At 42.9% G+C, this 16,202-nt stretch overlaps 2 protein-coding genes across 13 annotated transcripts in view; both read left to right on the forward strand.

The window, feature by feature from the left end:
- Positions 1 to 16,202, forward strand: part of LOC123971410 (cytoplasmic FMR1-interacting protein 1 homolog) — a 1,205,200-nt gene that overhangs the window by 380,674 nt on the left and 808,324 nt on the right. The gene's annotated exons all lie outside the window — the stretch shown is intronic.
- Positions 1 to 16,202, forward strand: part of fryl (furry homolog, like) — a 68,001-nt gene that overhangs the window by 43,539 nt on the left and 8,260 nt on the right. For 8 of the 12 annotated variants that reach the window (XM_046050177.1, XM_046050176.1, XM_046050178.1 and 5 more), the window contains 24 exons: positions 31 to 130; positions 256 to 424; positions 1,754 to 2,022; positions 2,125 to 2,265; positions 2,373 to 2,541; positions 2,651 to 2,735; positions 3,789 to 3,901; positions 3,987 to 4,137; positions 4,228 to 4,331; positions 4,452 to 4,634; positions 4,868 to 5,069; positions 5,462 to 5,583; positions 5,693 to 5,880; positions 6,316 to 6,410; positions 6,546 to 7,141; positions 7,389 to 7,657; positions 7,746 to 7,886; positions 8,681 to 8,881; positions 8,978 to 9,139; positions 9,721 to 9,831; positions 9,998 to 10,174; positions 10,872 to 11,072; positions 12,254 to 12,445; positions 14,499 to 14,911. In XM_046050177.1, coding sequence (XP_045906133.1) covers positions 31 to 130; positions 256 to 424; positions 1,754 to 2,022; positions 2,125 to 2,265; positions 2,373 to 2,541; positions 2,651 to 2,735; positions 3,789 to 3,901; positions 3,987 to 4,137; positions 4,228 to 4,331; positions 4,452 to 4,634; positions 4,868 to 5,069; positions 5,462 to 5,583; positions 5,693 to 5,880; positions 6,316 to 6,410; positions 6,546 to 7,141; positions 7,389 to 7,657; positions 7,746 to 7,886; positions 8,681 to 8,881; positions 8,978 to 9,139; positions 9,721 to 9,831; positions 9,998 to 10,174; positions 10,872 to 11,072; positions 12,254 to 12,445; positions 14,499 to 14,911 — 4,554 coding nt within the window. The remainder of the gene's footprint in view (positions 1 to 30; positions 131 to 255; positions 425 to 1,753; positions 2,023 to 2,124; positions 2,266 to 2,372; positions 2,542 to 2,650; positions 2,736 to 3,788; positions 3,902 to 3,986; positions 4,138 to 4,227; positions 4,332 to 4,451; positions 4,635 to 4,867; positions 5,070 to 5,461; positions 5,584 to 5,692; positions 5,881 to 6,315; positions 6,411 to 6,545; positions 7,142 to 7,388; positions 7,658 to 7,745; positions 7,887 to 8,680; positions 8,882 to 8,977; positions 9,140 to 9,720; positions 9,832 to 9,997; positions 10,175 to 10,871; positions 11,073 to 12,253; positions 12,446 to 14,498; positions 14,912 to 16,202) is intronic. The other 4 variants (XM_046050170.1, XM_046050173.1, XM_046050175.1 and 1 more) reach the window with 2 other exon arrangements.

Here is a 16,202-nt window from a genome sequence, read left to right on the forward strand (position 1 = left end):
TGCGCCTCAAATGCTGCTGGTGTTTTACAGGGATTACCAATTTGACACTGTGGTGCTGCTGAACCTGATTCTGTTCAAGGCAGCTGATTCTTCCAGGAACATCTATGAGGTGGCCATGCAGCTGTTACAGGTCAGAATTTCGCTTTTCTTTTCTTTGAAACTCAGTTTTACACATCTAACAATAACATTGCTATACACACTTTTATCATGAATTAAATACAGTATTCTGATTGTGTGTCTGTGTGAAACTAATAGATCCTAGAACCCAAGCTCTTCCGTTACGCACACAAATTGGAGATCCTGCGAACAGATGGTATCTTGACCCCTCCCTCACCTCTGCCACACCTCTACTCTGTGTCTTACTACCAGCTGTCTGAGGAGCTTGCAAGGACTTACCCAGAGCTCACTTTGCCCATCTTCTCAGGTTTGCTTCATTACAGTTTGTTACAGCTGCTGTTGGGGTAGCTGGATGCTGTCATGTGTGGAATTATGCCATTAACTCGAAGGTCTAAGTTTATTTGCCTGTGACAGCAGGGATCTGCCCTTTGTCTGTGTGAGTAAAACACCGGAGGCCCAATATAGCACTTGTAAGCCTAGCCTTTCAGCCTCACCGCAGCCCTTTTGTTTTAAGAACCAACCATATATTGTCATATACCGGCATAATATTGCAGATGCTAGTAGACCAGTTGCTGTTGTCTGCTTGCCAAGTTAGTGGCAACACTATCAGCACCTTGGGTGCTTTCACACATGTAGTTCAGGTAATTTGGTCCAGACCAACGGAAAAAATGCTGCTGCTTTATAGCTCCAGTCCAGTTCAAGTTCACACTAACATTTTACCAATGGACCAAGAGAAGTAAACAGAAAGTCATTCAGACTTACAGGTAACTCATTTATTGGACAGTTTTGGTTATTGTCATCCAGCATCATCTGGACCCTCATGGGGAAATTAAATTCCACTGATTAACATCAGGTCACGCTGCGCTTTAATGCTTGTAATGTGTATATTTATGTTCTCAGGTGTGACAAAGAGCTCACAAAGCGATACAAATTAACCGATATAGTGACAGGATGAAAAAAGATGCATCTTGTACAGCAACATGCTGTATAATCGCTATGTCACTTACTTTCTAAAGGACTTAAAGAACTGGCAAAGTACACAGAGTAGGACACAAGCAGACCAGGTTTTTTTTTTGGTTTTTTTTTTTGCTTTCGACTGTCTGATTGGTAAGGCAAAATCCCAGCACTTGTGCGCTGACACACATGTGTTACCATGATTACCAAATAATTCACATAGATAAATACATAACTTATGCAAATCAATTTTAAGATCGCTTCCTGAACAGTTCAGTCACTAGGTCTCGGTCTGGCTGTGTAGTCCACAACAGGGTTCAATTGACAGTTTTCAGCCCAAACGAACCTCACTACTAGGGTTTGTTATAGTCAAACCAAACAGGTTAGGTTTAACTAGTTCCTCATCTGCATAACATGTTTTAAATGAAAAATAAACCTGAATGTCCCTTTGGCCTAGTGACGCCTCTAGACAGAGAGTTAAAAATACTCCTTAACCATCCATTGATGCTAAAGTTAATCAGTGGATGACTGAAGTGAACTAGGTCATTTCACCTTACTGTAGAAATACAGAGAACAAGGACTTATGGATGTTGTGATACTGTTGTGATTAAAAGATGGAAATTAGTTTAAAAAGTGGCAGAGAAATTCTTTAACAACAACGCTCTTATTGTCCCCACTCCAGAGGTGAGCCAGCGTATCCAGACAGCGCATCCTGGTGGTCGGCAAGTCATGTTGCACTACCTCCTCCCTTGGATGAACAATGTGGAGCTGGTTGATTTCAAACCAACTGCACGGCGACCGGAAGATTGTGGCAGTGGTGAGGATGAGGAAGATGTACACGAGCGGGAGATCATGATGGTCAACAGCCGACGATGGCTACGTGGAGAGGGCTGGGGCTCCCCTCGTGCAACAACCATGGTGCTAAACAATCTCATGTTCATGACTGCTAAGGTACACACCGCTAATGGATCATCTACACTCTGTCATGTTCAGATTCAGATAAAATTGTGATTGAGAAAATGAATTGATCATGAAATGATTATATTTTTACAGTATGGAGATGAGTTTGCTTGGTCAGAGATAGAGAATGTATGGACCACATTAGCAGACAGCTGGCCAAAGAACCTCAAAATCATTCTGCACTTCCTCATCAGTATGTCAGGAGTCAACAGTGACCCCAGCCTCTTGCCCTATGTAAGTCACAGGATATTTACATAACACCCCGTGTCTGTTATATCCCCATGTGCGGTGTCCGCCACTTACTCCTCATGTGTCTGACTGTGTTACATGTGTGTCCTCAGGTGAAACGAGTCGTGGTTTACTTGGGCAGAGATAAGACTATGCAGCTGCTGGAGGAGTTGATGTGTGAGCTTGAGTTGACTGATCCTGTTAGCTCAGCGGTCACTCACATGGACAACCCCCCCTATTACCGCATCACCTCCAGTTACAAGATCCCCTCAGTCACCTCAGGTTAATGAGCAGTGTGCATGTACTAGTTCACAGCTTAGGCCATGTTTCCAATACTATATTGTGTGTTTTTAAATGCTAGATATTAAGTGTGTCATGTCTGTGCTCTCAGGAACAACCTCCAGCAGCAATACCATGGTGCCAGGAAACGATGGGCATCCTGAGAGCAAGATCAAAGACTCTAACATGGAGGACAGGTACAAGCAGCACTGTTGAGCAAGACGTATATCTGAACGATGTACAGTTTGTTGTAGGGATGTCACGATACCAGAAATTTAGTAGTACCAGTAAAATTCCTCAATTCTCGATACCAAATTCGATACCGCGTACCAGGTATAGCTCAATATCTGTAAGTAAAACGGCAGAGGTTACACACCCGCACACCAACCTCTACTCACAGTGCAAGCAGTAGTTCAAATTTACTGACATGGTGATTGGTTGTGATGAACATTAGTTTGGATATATTTATTTAAAAGGAGATTACACAGACTGGTAAGCGGTAAGGGTGGCAGCCTACTACTACGATCTATGTTTACATTACGTTAGCCTAAACATGGTAGCCTTGAGTGGTTAGCCATTACAAACTTCATTATGTTATATAGTTGGCCAGGCAACACAGAAATGCCAGCTGCCTCAAACAAAAATAATGGTAATACAAAGTACTTCTTTGCACAACTCTTACTGTCCTTTTCGACGAGTCGAGGCGGTTTTTGGTATCAATATGGTACTGAAGTAAAAGTTCTCGTGACATCCTTAGTATGTGGCCACCAGTACGAACTACGGTATCACTGACAGATCTGTCAGGTTTGCTAGAATTACAGAAGTGATGATCTGAAGAGTTGTATTTGACACGAGACACATAAATGTGCTTATTGTAGTGAAAATTCAACCATAAGCAATAAAGCAATTAAATACTTTCCATTTAAGTCTAAGGTCTTGCTTATTCACTCTTATTCTGCAATACAGTTAAAACATCTGAAAGTGTAAGCCTTGGATCTATTGTTAGGATGTGTGACTTAACTCCTCTTGTGGGGAAAAATTAGTTAGAATGGCTATTAAGTTGAACTAATTCAGATAAAACACTCAAGTTTATTAAAGAAACATTTTAGAGACACACTGAGAGCTATAAAGTGAGATTCCTTTTTATTCGAACATTTCTGCTGATGCAGTGGATTAGATTCAAGTTGTTGACCTTGAGCACATGAAATGCTAGCACTATCCATTTCACATCTAGTGTGTCTGTTCTGCAGTTACACCCACCTGGATATCTACAGTGGTATGAACAGTAATCTGAACCGCCAGCACCATCGTCTGGAATCTCGTTACAGCAGCAGCTCTGGAGGCTCCTATGAAGAAGAGAAGAGTAAGAGCAAACTCTTTGCACGACTCAACTAAACTCTATTCAGAATTATTCACCACCATTTCTGGTAATCTTCTCCCTTCTCCAGGTGACTCAATGCCACTTTATGCTAACTGGCGTTTAAAAGTGATGGATCACAACCGGCCAGAGCCTCTCCCCTTCCCTCCTACAGGAGGCTGTTGGTCTCCTCTTGTGGACTACCTGCCAGAAACAAATGCCCCTGGTGTACCTCTGCACAGGTACACCATACATCACCTTTATTTTCCCTCCATATAAGAACTGTTGTGTTGTTGGTCTAAGTCAACTCATATATGTTCTGTTTTTTTTAGATGTAACATTGCAGTCATCCTACTAACAGACCTCATTGTGGACCACGGAGTCAAAGTGGAGTGGAGTGCCTACCTGCACCTCTTGCTACATGCAATTTTTATAGGCAAGTAGTAGTAGTTTCCTAAATGTTACTATTTTGGATGCCTGCCCCATACTTCATTACACCTCTACTTGCTAAATTCTCACGATCTGATATCCCTCTCTTTTCTGTTCCTTCTTCCAGGGTTTGATCACCAGCACCCAGAGGTCTACGAGCACTGCAAACGTCTGCTGCTTCACCTGCTTGTTGTCCAGGGAGCAAATAGCAGTGTTCAATCTGTGGCTATGGTGCTTTTACGCAACAGAGACTACAATGATCCGAGAGTCCTGACTGTGAAGCCAGTAGTTCCAGAGTTAAACCTCACAGGTCAGTTCTTCTGTGCAGCTCAGAATCTGAAGGAATAGGGATAATAAATAGTAGGAGAACTGTTGTTTACCCGAAGGAATTTGAACCCTACCAGCTGTAGGATTACTTTTTTGTCATTGTAAATGGAGGGAAAGTAACAGAAGTGTTGCAAATATTCATTTGTATTGCCAAAGCAAATCACTGGGTGGCAGCAACGATCAAAATGTAAATGTGTGTGTTAATTGTTCCTATAGGAGTACAAGAGCTTTTGCCAGATTGTCAGCCGTCACCTATGACGGACTCAGGCCTAAGCTCCAGCTCCACGTCATCCAGTATAAGTCTTGGAGCAGGGGGAGCTGCTCTTTCTCACCTCTCCCCCACGCTCCTCAGTGAGGTAGATAGCACTGCTGAACAGGATGAGAAGGTCAAAGCTCTCATTGAGTTCATCACCTCAAGGTGAGAAGACCCTGTTTTCTTAAAATAAGCATTTCCCAGAACATTACAATTCATTTACTCCAGGCATTACTTTTACTACTAATACTATTTCTTATGACTAACCTAACTTGGCCCAATGTTTAATCTCACATGCTTAATGTGTATCAGTTTGACTCATAGATTTATCAATGCAGTTGCACCATGTTTCTCACTCTGTCTATTTGTTTTCATGCTTCCAGCTGTGTCTGAAAGGACTGAGTATTTTTACATTGCATGGGTTTGACCTTGGGGTTGGTGTGATATTGGCTCCTTTTGCCTGGTGTGATAACATCAACTGGAGTTTTGAGGTGTGTTGTAATGTCATAGCTTCAACAAGTCACATTGCCTGATGTGTGTTTGCTGTTGCTTTGTAGAAAGCGCGGCCCGCTCTGGAACCATGAGGATGTGTCGCCCAAGAACCCCAACATCAAGAGCGCTGACCAGCTGAGTGTTTTTGTTAGACATGTAATGACTGTCTTCAGACATTCTCTGTCAGGTCTGTATGGTTCATAACTGCCTAATTTTTAAGCTTAGTATACAGGTATGATTTGGATAGCTTTATCATAGTTACCTGTATGTGTGTGTGTGTGCGCGCATCCCTTCAGGTTTCCAGCTCGAGTCATTGCTGAGTGAAATATCCCTACAAACAGCTCTGTCTTGCTCTTCTCGCCACTACGCTGGTCGCTCCTTCCAGATTTTCAGGGCACTCAAGCAACCACTGACTCCTGCCTTACTGTCTGACATTCTTTCTCGGCTGGTAGAGACTGTGGGAGACCCAGGAGAGGAGGCTCAGGTCAGAACATAAAACAATGACATAGTCCTGCTCTGCATTGGTTTAATCACTCAACACTATTGGTCACTGTGCTGAAATTCTGAATGTTTCCGTTAACTAGGACTTTTGAAGAAAGTTTATTCATTAGATTTTTTTTCTACTTAATGTCTTCAGTATTGCTCAACCTGTTGAACAATGAGTCAAGGATGCATTTTGAGCTATATTAGGTAGCTAGATATTTTCTGATGTAGATGTTTGTTAGTGGTGGCTGCAGTCTAAAACTGCGACAACTATTTTAAAAGTGGAATGGGTCCAGGAGAAAAATCTAGCGCATATCAGACCAATAGTAACCCACAATCCTGTATCTGAGATTGTTCAGGAAATACACTTGCTATGCAGGTTAAATCATATTTTTTTCCCCCTGACAGGCTGACCTCTTGTGTTTTTTCTCCTTAGGGCTTTGTCATTGAACTACTCTTGACACTGGAGTCGGGCATTGACACGCTAGCAGACACAGTCAAAAACTATGACCTCCTCACTGCCTTAGCACAGTAAGTCCTCCTACTGATAATCCCTTTATTTCACTATGTCTGACTCAGCCTTACTTTCAGTCCCTTACTGCCTGACCTACGTATTACAAAAGTAATTTTCTCCTGAGAGCAAGATCAATGTCATTTTCTTTACAGAACCTCTACCCGTGATCCATTGTTGGGGCCTAAGTTTGCTTCCAACAGGAAAAGCACCGGCCAGCTGAACCTGAACAGTGGTGGTCCGTTCCATTATGCCCATACTCGCAGCAACTCTCTTCGTGCCAGCCTGATGGGTGAACGAAAAGTTGACAGACGTAGGAGTAACACCCTAGACATAGCTGACCGACTTGGTGGTAGCCACGGAAACCTGGCACGCACCCGGAGCTTATCATCGCTAGGTGGGGGAGGGGGTCCAGGAGGGGACGCCATCCCCCCCGTGGACCCTTCGAATCTGATGGCCACTGTGTTCTGGATCGCCGCCTCACTACTTGAGTCGGACTACGAGTTTGAGTATCTGCTTGCCCTGCGGCTACTTAACAAGCTGCTGGGCCAGCTACCTCTCGACCGTGTGGACAGCAGAGAACGTCTGGAGAAGGTCCAGGCCAAGCTGAAGTGGTACAGCTTCCCTGGCCTGCTGCAGCTCTTCCTGAAGGGCTTCACCTCCGCTTCTACTCAGGAGCTCACCATCCATCTGCTCAGCAAGCTCATCAGCGTCTCCAGACATACACTGGTAGACCCTTCACAAGTGGCAGGTAAGTGTGTAAGAAAATTTGAAACATGTTTCCCAACAAACCTTTAAAGTGCTGATTACTAGTTTGTTTATTTTATAGAAAATGTAGAAATGTAATACTATAACCCCAATATCTGTTGCACAAAAGCATTTTTTGTTCTCTTCATTGGATATAGCTCAGTTCAATGCTAACATGTCAGTAATTGCTGTAGAAATCTTTACTAATCATGTGACTCTTTGTTCACTGTCTTTCCACGACATGTCTGCAGGTTTTCCTTTGAATATCCTGTGCCTCCTACCACATCTGATCCAGCACTTTGACAGCCCCACTCCTTTCTGTAAGGAGACAGCTGATAAGATAGCCAAGGTGTGCGCAGATGAGAAGTCAGCCACACTCTCCAACCTGGCCCACATGATGAGCCTGTACAGCACACACAGCTATTCCCGCGACTGCACCAACTGGATCAACGTGGTCTGTCGCTATCTCCACGATGCCTTTGCTGAGATAACCTTGAACCTGGTCACTTACTTGGCTGAGGTACGCAAGACGAATATTAAAGTTGTTGCTGTTAGTCACATGTGGTAAGATTAAAACCAGTAATGTGTCTCATCTATGTCTCACTTAGTTGCTGGAGAAGGGCCTTCCCAGCATGCAGCAGTCCTTGTTGCAGATCATCTACAGCCTGCTGAGTCATATCGACCTATCAGCAGCCCCTGTTAAACAGTTCAACCTGGAGATCATGAAGATCATTGGCAAATATGTTCAGGTGAGCCTTCACCTCACTCCTTGTGGAGTTTAGATAAAATATTGCAATCAGTGCTGTGCAAGTTTCTTAGTCATTCTCATTACTTATTTATGTAATTACAAAACGTACTTACTTATTGAGTACATACATATTTCTTCATAGTTCCATTACCAGGAATCGATTCCTCGGTTTCTGCCGTGGTTGGCGAGAACTCCATATTTCCATATGTTGATATGTTAATAATTGTATGGTTTAATTGGCCACAGGCTATTTTACACACAGCCTGATGTATGGGAATGCTGAGATGACCTGGTCTATAAATAGTAGCACAATTGAGAATGAGAAAGAATAATGTATCTTACAGGGTTATTGTTTAGAGGCCTTTTTGATACAGCTTCAGCTCTTTATGGAAGCCTTTTACCAGGACTGACCCGGGCAGCATTATGTGCTTCTCACTCACAACTGCATCTGACAGCTGTTATAACATTATTGCCTTCGCCCAATTCTGTATTGGCTTCCTACCAGTGTTGCCTTTTGTAGAAGCCATTGAGTTTGTGCGTGTACAGTACACGCCTGTATGTGCACTGGTATGCATTGTGAGTTATATTTGGTCGGCCTCCTTTTAAGGTTCCCTGACATTAACATAGGCCATACATTGTACATATGGCTTCAGAAATTGAGTCTATAGCTGCAGTGGGTAGCGGATGGTTTGGCCTTCTGTGGGAAAATATGTCCCTTCACATTCATACATTCTCCAGAAACACCTACACAGTCTGATATCTCACGATGGAGCCATTATATTTGCTTTTTTACAGAGCCCACATTGGAAGGAGGCCCAAAACATTCTGAAGTTGGTGGTGTCTCGCTCAGCCAGCCTTGTTGTTCCAGATGATGTGCAGCGCTCTTATAGCACAGAGTCGTGCGGTTCTCCAGAAATTGCCTTTACCCGCATATTCAACAACTCTTCAAAGGAGCTGCCTGGCAAAACTCTGGACTTCCACTTTGACATTTCAGAGGTCGGTGACCTTACACTCCTCAGTTTTCCTCAGTACAATTGTTTCAGTGTTTGCAGATTAAGGATGTTCTCTGACTGGCATTATTTGACTTTACAGACACCAATCATTGGGCATAAATATGGTGACCAGCGGACTGCAGCAGGCCGGAATGGAAAGCCGCAGGTGATTGCTGTAACTAGGAGTACCTCCTCCACGTCGTCCGGCTCCAACTCAAATGGTCTGGTGCCAGTAAGCTGGAAGAGGCCTCAGCTCTCTCAGGTACCCACTCAACAGACACATGACAACACTCTGTACTTATTCTAACCAAGTAGCAGTAGTTTCTATCCAAATGTAGTAGTGAACACATTTTAACCAAATTTTCAGAAAATCTGCAAAAGAAAATGGAAACACAATGTTAATGTGGCATTTATGGTTGTTTCACATTTTAATTTCAGGAATGTCTGTTATGTAGCCAACAGCACACACAGCAGCTTGACAGGTCTCACACTAACAGAGACAGATTCGCAACAAAGTACTTAACTTTTTTTTCCATTTACCAGAATATCTGGAGCTCTGTATTTTGAACTCATCCGCGCATATAAACACATTCATTTTAATAAAGCCCTCAAAACACAACAACAGGAATATAAATCAAAGTGTTTTCTACTTCCATCTAGAATATCTTTGTACTTGGTAATTGGCAGTTGTGTGACAAGTGACATTTACAAATGATTTTGTCCAGCTTGCAAACAAAAACCATAAAAGCAGCCCCCCACACACTCTTAGTTTGTCATATGTTGTACAGATAGTAAAACATCCAGGACAAGTTTTCTAATCGTGTTTATACATTCTTGTTACAGAGAAGAACCAGAGAGAGGCTGATGAATGTCCTGTCTTTATGTGGCCCAGAGTCTGGCATTCCCAAAAACCCATCTGTAAGACTCCTCTCCTACTCTAGAGCCTCAGACAAGGTCTCTGTAAATTCCCTGTTAAGAATACTGCTGCTGTCACTATCCTGACTCGATGTTGTTGTTAATTTTGATTAATTTACATTTTTGTTTGAGTAGTTTTTAATGGACATACAACAATTGCAATTTACTATTTGACACAAATAGAATCTTTCCTTTTTATACGCAGGTGGTGTTCTCATCCACTGAGGATCTGGACTCCACAGACCAGCAGACCAGTCTTATACCCACAGTGGAGGAGGTGGTCAGAGAGGAGGAGGTGCAGGGAGAAGACACGGGCAGTGAGCAGCAGTTTGGCGTCTTTAAGGACTTTGACTTCCTAGATGTGGAGTTGGAGGATGCAGAGGTGAGACATAACAGTAAATTTGACACACGCACAAGTCTTGTTAATGTGTGTCACAGTGAAGTAGCCCTACATGTATGTGGTTGTTTTCTGATTATGAAAACATAATAAATTAAAGGAAATATGAAGGAGCTAATAGTGACTGTTATCTATTTGTCATCACCACTGTTTGTTCAGTTACTTTTGACCATACTGTATCCAGTTGTTTTTCTACATTAACAAAATTAATGTTTTGTTTGTCCAACTTGCGTCTTATTTCTCCTACCTGCTGTAGTAGAAACATTTCTGTGTTTTGTAACTCGCTTAAGTCTACTAACATACCTATTCCTTCTCTTTTCTTGCCACAAGGAGTTGCAGGTAAGTCTGTGAGCCACAAAGCTTTTTGAGATGCCGTTCTCTGCAGTGACGCGGTGTCTCCCTGTTGTCACCAGATACAGTGCTGTACTGCTCTTTGACTTGAAATCATGGCTAGTGTGGCTGTGAACCATTTACTTTTATTGTTTTAGAACATTGCATCATTTACCATCCCAAAATGAGAAAAACCCTCTCACCCACTCATGTATTATTTATTTTTCCTAAATTGTGGAATGTTAATGTACACTTTGTGTTTGTCTTGTGCTTTGTTTCCTTGTTTTGTAAAAATCTGCCCCTTCTATTGTGTGAACTGCACCTCACTGCTGTTGTCTTGGTTGTCCTGCAGGGGGAGAGCATGGACAACTTCAACTGGGGGGTGCGTCGCCGCTCCCTAGAGAGCATGGACAAAGGGGACACGCCGTCTTTGCAGGAGTGCCAGTACGCAGGCAGCACGCCAAGCCTCAACCTCACCAACCACGAGGACACAGATGAATCATCTGAGGAGGAGGTACTGAGCGCTAGCCAGATTCTCACCCGCTCTGGCCTTGTAAGTCTCACTCTAATCAGGCCCCCTCACCCCACCCCAACCCACCATGCTCCCCACACAGCCCGCTGGCATGGTGTGTGCGTGCGCGTGCGTGGGTGCGTGTGTGTGTGTGTGCGCGTGTACTGAGCTGGACCTGCTACCAGTGTGGACAGGGGCTAGATGCTTGCTTCTTCGCTGGTGGTAGATTCCCCCTTCAAAACTCCGCCCAGTCCCTCTTCCTCTGACTGCTAGATTAATGCTATTGTCGTTTCTCTCTTCTTTCCCCCCCCCCGATGGGTAAGTACAGTTTAGGTAAATTCAAATAAATTGGTTCAACTCACATTGAGTCGAGGTAAATCACTGATAATTGATAAATCTATTAACAAGAGAAGAGACTTTTTTAATTTTTATAATTAAAATAAAATTCCTTCAACATATAGAGCATGTTGCTTTGCATTTTAGCTGCTTGTCTCTAACTCTTCTTTGCTTTGCAAGCAAGATCCTATCCTATCCTACCTATCTGCCACTAATAATGTCATTAATTGAAATGCTTACCTCTAATGGGGATGTTTTCTTTCTCTCTTTTTCTCCTTTTCCTGTTCTTGGTAGTGCACAACTAGAGAATGCACTTGCCTGTAGTGGATAATGCCCCAAAAATGTTTGTAGTCATCCAGTATTACTCAGTGCCACTAGAAAAAAATGAGCATACTACATTTGTGTGTTTTTAAACAGAAGTATAAAAGAGTTTAGTGTAACATATAATTAATATTATTGATGTTGGCATGATCTTACTTTTTCCTGAAGCTATTTTAAAGTGCTTAATCTATTGAATAGAAGACTAAAATAACTAAAAATGCTCTGCTTGATACAGAACCATTTGTAATGTATTATTTTGTTCAGTTGCTAATAATAATGAACACAAATCCTTATGGTTAAAACTCTTTTGAATCCGCAGACTTTTAGTTGATAATAAGAGCTCATTATGTATCCATATACATTAAATCCATATAATTCATCCAACAACTTCTATAAATTCCCCTAAAGGAGGTTGTGTTTGGTCACTTTGTTGACATAGTGTCAGCCTAAGCCTTTAGTGTACTTTTAATAAAAGTTTGGCTCGAACAGATGACATTAAATACACTCTGTGTTTATGCTGTGTATTATATAATATGCTAAGCAGTCCTTGTGTTTTTCTTCTTAAGCTTAACAGTGACTCTGCTACTGACGAAACGGCATCCAACCATGTGGACTCTTTGCAGCAGTCTCAAGAATCGTCCAGCAGTGCCCTGACTGAGGAGGCAACTGTCCTACCCTCTCTACCCTCTATTCCTCGGCTGGATAGCCCCATTTCGGAGTTGGCCCACTCAGACAGCACCAGCAGCCAGCTGCCTGAGGTGCGATCAATCGGGAGCAACAATAAGCTGTGGTGCTCGGGTGCTTTCTAGCTTGCCTTTTCCTTTGTCTTCAACCATGATCTGCTTTTGCTGTACTTCTCGGCTTGTCTGTCATTGAGTCAGAGAGATCCGCTCCCTTCAGGGAGTTTTAGATGGGGGTGAAAGTGCTGGTCCTATAATGGTGTCTGCCTACTGTCAGGTGACATTGTGTGCTGCTTTTGCGTCTTCTGACTCCCCCTACCAGCGCTTGCTTTGTTGCTTTGCTCTGGGTGTGGGTGCTGAAGGCTAGCTCTTGCTCCTTTTTAATGGTATATGTGTTTAATAGTTATGTGGTTGGGGGTGGGTGGCTTGCTTGCTTTTGTGATTTGGGGAGATATGGAAACAAAAGCTCACCTCAGGTTAGCTGTTACTGCTCACCTTCAATAACACAGCAACTGACCATTCCAACTAAATCTTCTATTAAACACTTGTGAAATGGACACCAGCTCCTTTATCTTCAGCAGAAGCTTGTGTGAGTATAAGGTTTGCTACCATATCAACATGCCATAGGCTTTCTTGTGATCTGTCTACTGCTACTGACATTTATCACTAACAGTGTAGTTTATGTACATTACGTTGCGCTGATTTGCAATAGCACATGCAGTGTGTGTGTGTGTGAAGTGGCCCAATTATTTACCTTCAAATATGGGATTATTGGAGTAGCCTTACTTCCATAGATATTTACTGTAAGTAGGTGGTCCAACCCCCGACTGACGGTGCTCTATACACAGAACTGAATGTAACTTTCTAGGAACTCAATCTAGCCAGTGGTCTCAATATCATCCCAAGGACATCTCCCCCATCCCAGCCCCAGCTCTTAGTGTAATGAGCCATAGATAAAACCATCAATACGCTTACTCATTCCCTCCAGGATGGCCACAACCACTTCTAAAAGCTTTCTGTAATATAGCTGCTGTCTCAGTGATGTACTGGCTGCCTGCCACACTCAACATTCACAATGCATTAGACTTTTAAATAACAGAACAAGACAGGGAAAAAACCAAGTGCTCTTAATTAGAGGCCCTTCTCTGTGCCATCACCCAGCATATCATCCCCCACGCCTGGGCTTTATGTCAACAGGGTTACTTTACATGTGGAATCTATCTGGAATGTCCTTTGTCAGAGTCAGACACTGTTACTGGTTTTGTGCTAATTTAACCAGATATAAATATATTCCGTTGTGGATAATAAAACTGTAGCCTCAATTAGCATCTACCCACTGTTGATTACTGCTGTTTGGTGAATTTGTTATATCACTAATACAGTCCATCATTTATGTGTAGCTATGGAATGCAGGTCATAAATCAGTCCGTACAGATGTAACGTGCGTCAGAGCATGAAATCCACAGTATCATCTCATTCATCTGCTGTCCTGTTAGCTCTCACTGCCCGACGTTTCACCATCATGCTAACGTTTTTATTAGCAATGAGGTAGAGTTTTTCGTGCCATTTCAGTGATAGATTGATATTGGCTTCTGTTTATTGATTCTTTTATTTTTCCTTCATTTCTCACGAGAGACTTAAGCTTATAGAGTGACACAAAGAACAATCTCCAAGGAAGTGAACATCGTAAAAAAGCGCCAACTTAAAAGTCCCTCTCGTATAATTGAAACTAATGTTTTCTTAAGTATAGGCTATAGCAGTCTTAATTCAACCTATAATAGGTTCAGCAGTGAAACGGTGTTCTCAAATTGATAGTAAGAGCCGCCGTTGTTAGGACAACCAGATAATGAAGAGTTAACAGTGACCGTTAAGATATGTTTTTTTTTTTTTTTTAATGTCGGGCGGCTATGGCTTAGAGCAGTTCGCCCACTAATCGGAAGATCTCCAGATTTTGCCACCCCGCATGTCGAAGTGTCCTTGGGCAAAATACCGGGGTGAATAAGACATGTAATGTAAAGCGCTTTGAATGGTTCGGAAACTAGAAAGGCACGCTATACAAGTACTGTCGATTTACCATGTGGGGACATCTGCGAAACTGCACCTGAGTGCCCCCATCTGGCTTGTGTTACAGGATGCTGTAAGCATGACCGCAGCGGACGAGCTGAGCAGCAGTGTGAGTGAGGACACGGGGTTTTGCAGCGCCCCCCCTCTGCCTTCTGATCCACAAGAGCTGTGTGACCTCCCAGACTCGCACGACCCTCAGGATGCTCAGGAAACCCAAGAGACCCAGGACCCTCAGGAAGAGCTGGATCCAGCTCCCCCTCCCCCGCCAGCCATAGACACTCCACCAGGGTCCCTCTGTGAGGAGGAATCCCAAACAGTCTTGCCTCTATCTTTGCCCTCGCCCATGCCGCCAGAGACGAAGCCAGATCCAGATCCTGGCAGCACCTGTGGCTCTGTATGGGAGGAAGATGTGACACAGGCCCTGAAGGAGCTGGATGAGCGCTGTGAGGAGGAGGAGGCGGACTTCTCTAGCATGTCCAGGTAAGTGGATTGTTTTGGATCAAGACCACTCCAGTTTTACAGCAAATCAGAAAAGATACACGTAGAAATGAAATGTTATGAAAATTTCACATCACGATTATAGTGATATAGTAAATGATCACGGTTATCAGTATTATCACGTATTGTTAAAATGTGCTGAAAAAGATTCAAATGTACTTTAGTACAACGTACAGTGGGAGAATAAAGTCTGCAGACACACGATGCATACAGCAGCAGAACAGTGTGTAATAATTTTTTTAAGAGCAGCAACACTGACAGCTTCAGTTTACAAGCTGTTAGCAAGTTAGGCAGACAAACCAAAGCTAAAAGTTAACTCACCCTGCATTCGCTATAAGGCAATTTTCTTCATATTTTATTTTTTTATAAGAGTGCTGAGGGAAACTTGATTGATCAGTCTTCAGAGTGACTGAAAAACCTTCGCTGCGCTGTCCTCCGCCGTGTTGTCATTGACCCAAACAAACCCACGTTGCATACTGCGCATGCGCACCTGCTTCTGGGAGACTATCTATAACTTTGGTTGATGCTGGACAGTATTTGCTATGAGTTTATCAAAACACAATAACCGAGCCTGGTTATCATGGTAATAAAAATGTGTACGGTAATATAACTATCAGGAAATTTTACTGTGGTTTATCATTAACGGTAACCATTTCCTCCCTAGATGCATGCCATGTCACGAATGCCTACCCCATCAGTCATCTTATATCTGTAACCTAAATGACAAATTAGTCCTGGTCTCTGGGTTTGTTGACACGCGTATAGACTGCTACGATGGATGTGACCCTTTGAGGCATCATTCCATATGACTTGAGTTGTGTCATTAACATTTTCTGTACTGTCAATTTTTTTTGACATTTTCCACCTCTGCTAACCAATGTCTGGGTGAAACCCTGATTAGAACTGTCCATTTAAGAAAGCAATGTCTAAGGTCCTGCGATGCAGTACAGCTTAAATTTATTTTTACATGATCATTTCCAAAGTTTTTATTGTAATAAAAATGGCCACTTATGAAGGTATACAGATTACAGTACGTGGCTGGACAGCTTCACTGAGATGAAGACTTTTTTGAGATGGTATGATGGGTAGTTTCTACCCTGGCATGGCTTCCGTATGGGGCGGAACTATGAAGGGGGGCCAGGGTAGGCTGGCTCCAATCCACATTTAAACATTCCCTCTTCAAAGTGGGCCAATTCTGGCTGGAGGACACTTGTAAAGTCAGGGTTTTAAACTACACTGAAGCAATATGCTGAACAAACATGCGCGCACACAC

The sequence above is a fragment of the Micropterus dolomieu genome, linkage group LG05, assembly GCF_021292245.1.
Source record: "Micropterus dolomieu isolate WLL.071019.BEF.003 ecotype Adirondacks linkage group LG05, ASM2129224v1, whole genome shotgun sequence".
Classification (NCBI taxonomy): Eukaryota; Metazoa; Chordata; class Actinopteri; order Centrarchiformes; family Centrarchidae; genus Micropterus; species Micropterus dolomieu.